The sequence below is a fragment of the Gossypium arboreum genome, chromosome 8, assembly GCF_025698485.1.
Source record: "Gossypium arboreum isolate Shixiya-1 chromosome 8, ASM2569848v2, whole genome shotgun sequence".
In the NCBI taxonomy this organism is placed as follows: Eukaryota; Viridiplantae; Streptophyta; class Magnoliopsida; order Malvales; family Malvaceae; genus Gossypium; species Gossypium arboreum.
The window spans coordinates 82,576,343-82,579,548 of NC_069077.1; the positions used below are offsets into that span (position 1 = coordinate 82,576,343).

A 3,206-nucleotide genomic window follows, 5' to 3' on the forward strand; every position below is an offset into this window, starting at 1 on the left:
TGAATAATTTCAATTTTTTTTTATAAGTATGCTCCAGTGGCATCTCTCGTTTGTATCGAACGTCAAGGCGGTGTTACACTACCAACTATGTCAAGGAAATTTCTAAAATAACCTTACATATTTTAAATAAGTTATATTATTATAAGATACTTTTATCATTTATATTAATATTAGTTTCAAACCACATGTTCAATTGTCAATTAGATGTTATTTTTAAAATCACATGTGTTTTGAATGCGTGATTTCTATGTGCATACATGTATGGTAGAATTACTAATTAAAGTTAATATCTTTTATGAGTTAACTAATCGTTTAATCAATAACCAACGAATTAAATTTTTATATTTTTTTCATCTTTTTATTTGTCATGGGTGTGCGTATGGGTGTGCTTATGCAAGGTTTAAACTTCTAGCTTAGTATCTAGGGGAACAAATAAAAAGTCACTAATTGGATCAACTGTGTGAAATTTTGAAGCCATAACCAAAAATAAAGAATTAATAAATTCAACTTATATTTGGCGCATTGTAAATGCTTGAGTTTCATATATTATTAGTGAATAATAATATAATATCTCATGTCATTATTAGTGAAACAAAAAATAATGGAGAACATAGAAATAAATATTAATACATTTATTTAAACATAAACGATAATCGATATAAAATTTAATTAGATACAAATTCTAAATATTAAATTATTGGTTTTAAACTAAAATGAAATAAAAATTAATAATTAAAATTACAATTTAATTATGTTTGAATAAAATTATTAATATATATCTATAAGTGTTGTCTTTATTTTATTCAATGATGATGAGTTTTTAGACACAAGATAATGTATGAATATTCTGATATATATATTTTTGTCCTAATTTCTTTTTTCACGCGTATGATAATACAATTTCTTGATAAATGGGTATTCATCACATGCCATGTCATTGCCATTGCAACTTAGGCATACCAACCTTCCAACAAAAACTCTAGTTCTATGGAATTTTACTAAAACCAAGAAAATTGATACGATGCGATGGTTCTTCAAGATAGTATTCCCATTCTACAACATGGGCAGTGAGCATGATTCTCTAGCCATGGGACTAGGCACCTCGAATGAAACCGATGTGCGCACGGGGGATGAACCAGGCTCTCATCAACTTTGAACCTCTCCAAGCAGATTGCGCACTCATCCTGGTCCGACGCCTTCCAATTCAGCTTTGCCCAACTGAACCTCTTCGAAGCACTCTTCTTTGATCCAAATACCTCAGTACGCAACTCTCCTTGAACCAAAGATTTCCCATCCACACACTTCATACCTTCTTTGTTACTGTGCCTGAAGTGATTGATTGCAAAATACCAAAGCAGGGGTACTAATTAATGTGAAAACTAAGAGCATTTAGGGTTCATATTAGCAAATACCTTTTTGGTTCTGACTTTCTTTGTGATCTCAGCCTTTCATCTAATCTTTCCTTAGCTTCTCTTGCTACTCCTCCAAGCTTATCGTCTTGATAAGTCTGAGTTAATATGCTCCTTTGCTTTTTCCCCCAAATAAAACCCAAGTTAGTCCCAAACATAATTTCCTCGTTTGAATTTTGGAACCGGAATTACTGTATATATAATCTTGAAATTTAAAGAATTACCTGTGAAGAAACAGAGCTGTGATGAGTTTCGTTGTTGCTTGTATACAAACAAAAAGAGGACCTCCTTGTTAAACCAATCACTGCCACACTTGACGAATCAGATGACCCTCCGCTTTGATGGAACCGTCTTCTTCTTGCACATTCAACACCAGGAAGCATGCCAGCCATTGGTAAAACATATAAATGTATGTAACTCCAAAAGAAACAAATTAATTAAGATCCAGTGTGTTTCATATGTAAGATTCAGGCTAAGAACTTGTCTGGCTGTTAGAAACTGTCCTGGAACAAGGAGGTGAATATAAAAGAGGAGATAAAACCAACCATAGGGTTATGATTGGGAAGTGATTGGATCTATGAAAACAAGGAGAAATAACAGTTGGCGTTACCTAATAGTGGTTAGAGTGAAGAGTACACTGGGAGACAGAAGCGGGTCCATGCCATTGATTGAGGAAAGAAACAACCTTTCTCAATCACTTTCGACTTTCACCCACTGGAGATATAAAGAGGAGAAGTCAAATTTATGCAACTATTAAGGACCCCATTGTTACGTGACATGAATTAAAGATTGAAAGGAGGAGAAGTGTAAAGAGAGGTAATCAGGAAGGGAGAAACAAGGTCTTCATGTTAACTTGCTCCTCTACCCGCCCGCCCACCAGAATTCCGCACCTGTGCACAAGGCTGAGCCACGTGACTAAACCAAACTTTTTATTGGGACCTAGTTTTATATATTTATAGATAGATAGATTTTTGGAACCTAGCTGCTACTTGGTAGGTCCACTTCTGAACAATAAAATAATATTTTTATTTAATTTTAATTGGAAAAATATATCAATATTTTTATATCTTTTAGTAATTTATTATTTTTATACTAATAAATAAATATATCTATTTATATATGAATTATTATTTGTTTTATTGATTTATTCATTTTAGAAGAAGCATATTTTAATGCATGCATGTGAAAATTATTTTTAAATTCCTTTGCTGTAAATAAAAGCTTCATTAATGATGTATTAAATTATTTTACTTTACTAAAACATTAACTAAACACTATTAAAAACAATTTCTAAATAAAATTGTGGCAATACAATATCCATGCCATTAAAGCAACTAGAATATATTAGACATGTGACTCAGTTTTATTCGTAAAATTGATTAAACATGCCAAGGATTACACTTGATGTCAAATCATATTAATGAATATTAAAAATTCTATTATATATGTATGTTTGTAAATATTATAGTATTATAATTAATATTTAATTAATATTGAGTTAATTAGTAAAACCAATTCAATTAATAATATTAATAATATTAAAATTCTATCACAAGTGTATGCATGTGGAAACCATGTATTTAGAACACAAAAGTGTGTTTAAAATAACATATAATAAATAATGAAATGTATGGTTTGAAACTAATTAATAATAACTTTTCATCACCAGACCCGATCTGATCATCTGAATCACTAATTGACTCACATTGCATTCTTTTGGTTTGTAACTTGGTATTACACTTTTGAGCTTCACAAATTTGCTGAAAAAAATCGGTTTAGCTTCTAATTCGGCTAATA

General features: G+C 30.8%; 1 protein-coding gene across 2 annotated transcripts; it reads right to left on the reverse strand.

Moving 5' to 3' along the window:
• Window positions 1-835: 835 nt before the first annotated feature.
• LOC108450766 (probable E3 ubiquitin-protein ligase RHY1A) lies at window positions 836-2,144 on the reverse strand. Of its 2 annotated transcripts, XM_053018369.1 has the most exons (4): window positions 2,020-2,144; window positions 1,634-1,763; window positions 1,413-1,528; window positions 836-1,326 (listed from the first exon to the last, which is right to left on the reverse strand). In XM_053018369.1, the coding sequence occupies exons 1-4, from the start codon at window positions 2,067-2,069 to the stop codon at window positions 1,035-1,037; spliced, it is 588 nt and encodes a 195-aa protein (XP_052874329.1). In that variant the 5' UTR covers window positions 2,070-2,144; the 3' UTR covers window positions 836-1,034. The 2 variants fall into 2 exon arrangements, with proteins under 2 accessions (XP_052874329.1, XP_017604016.1); XM_017748527.2 differs by lacking the exon at window positions 2,020-2,144 and having other exon boundaries at window positions 1,634-2,008.
• Window positions 2,145-3,206: the final 1,062 nt, after the last annotated feature.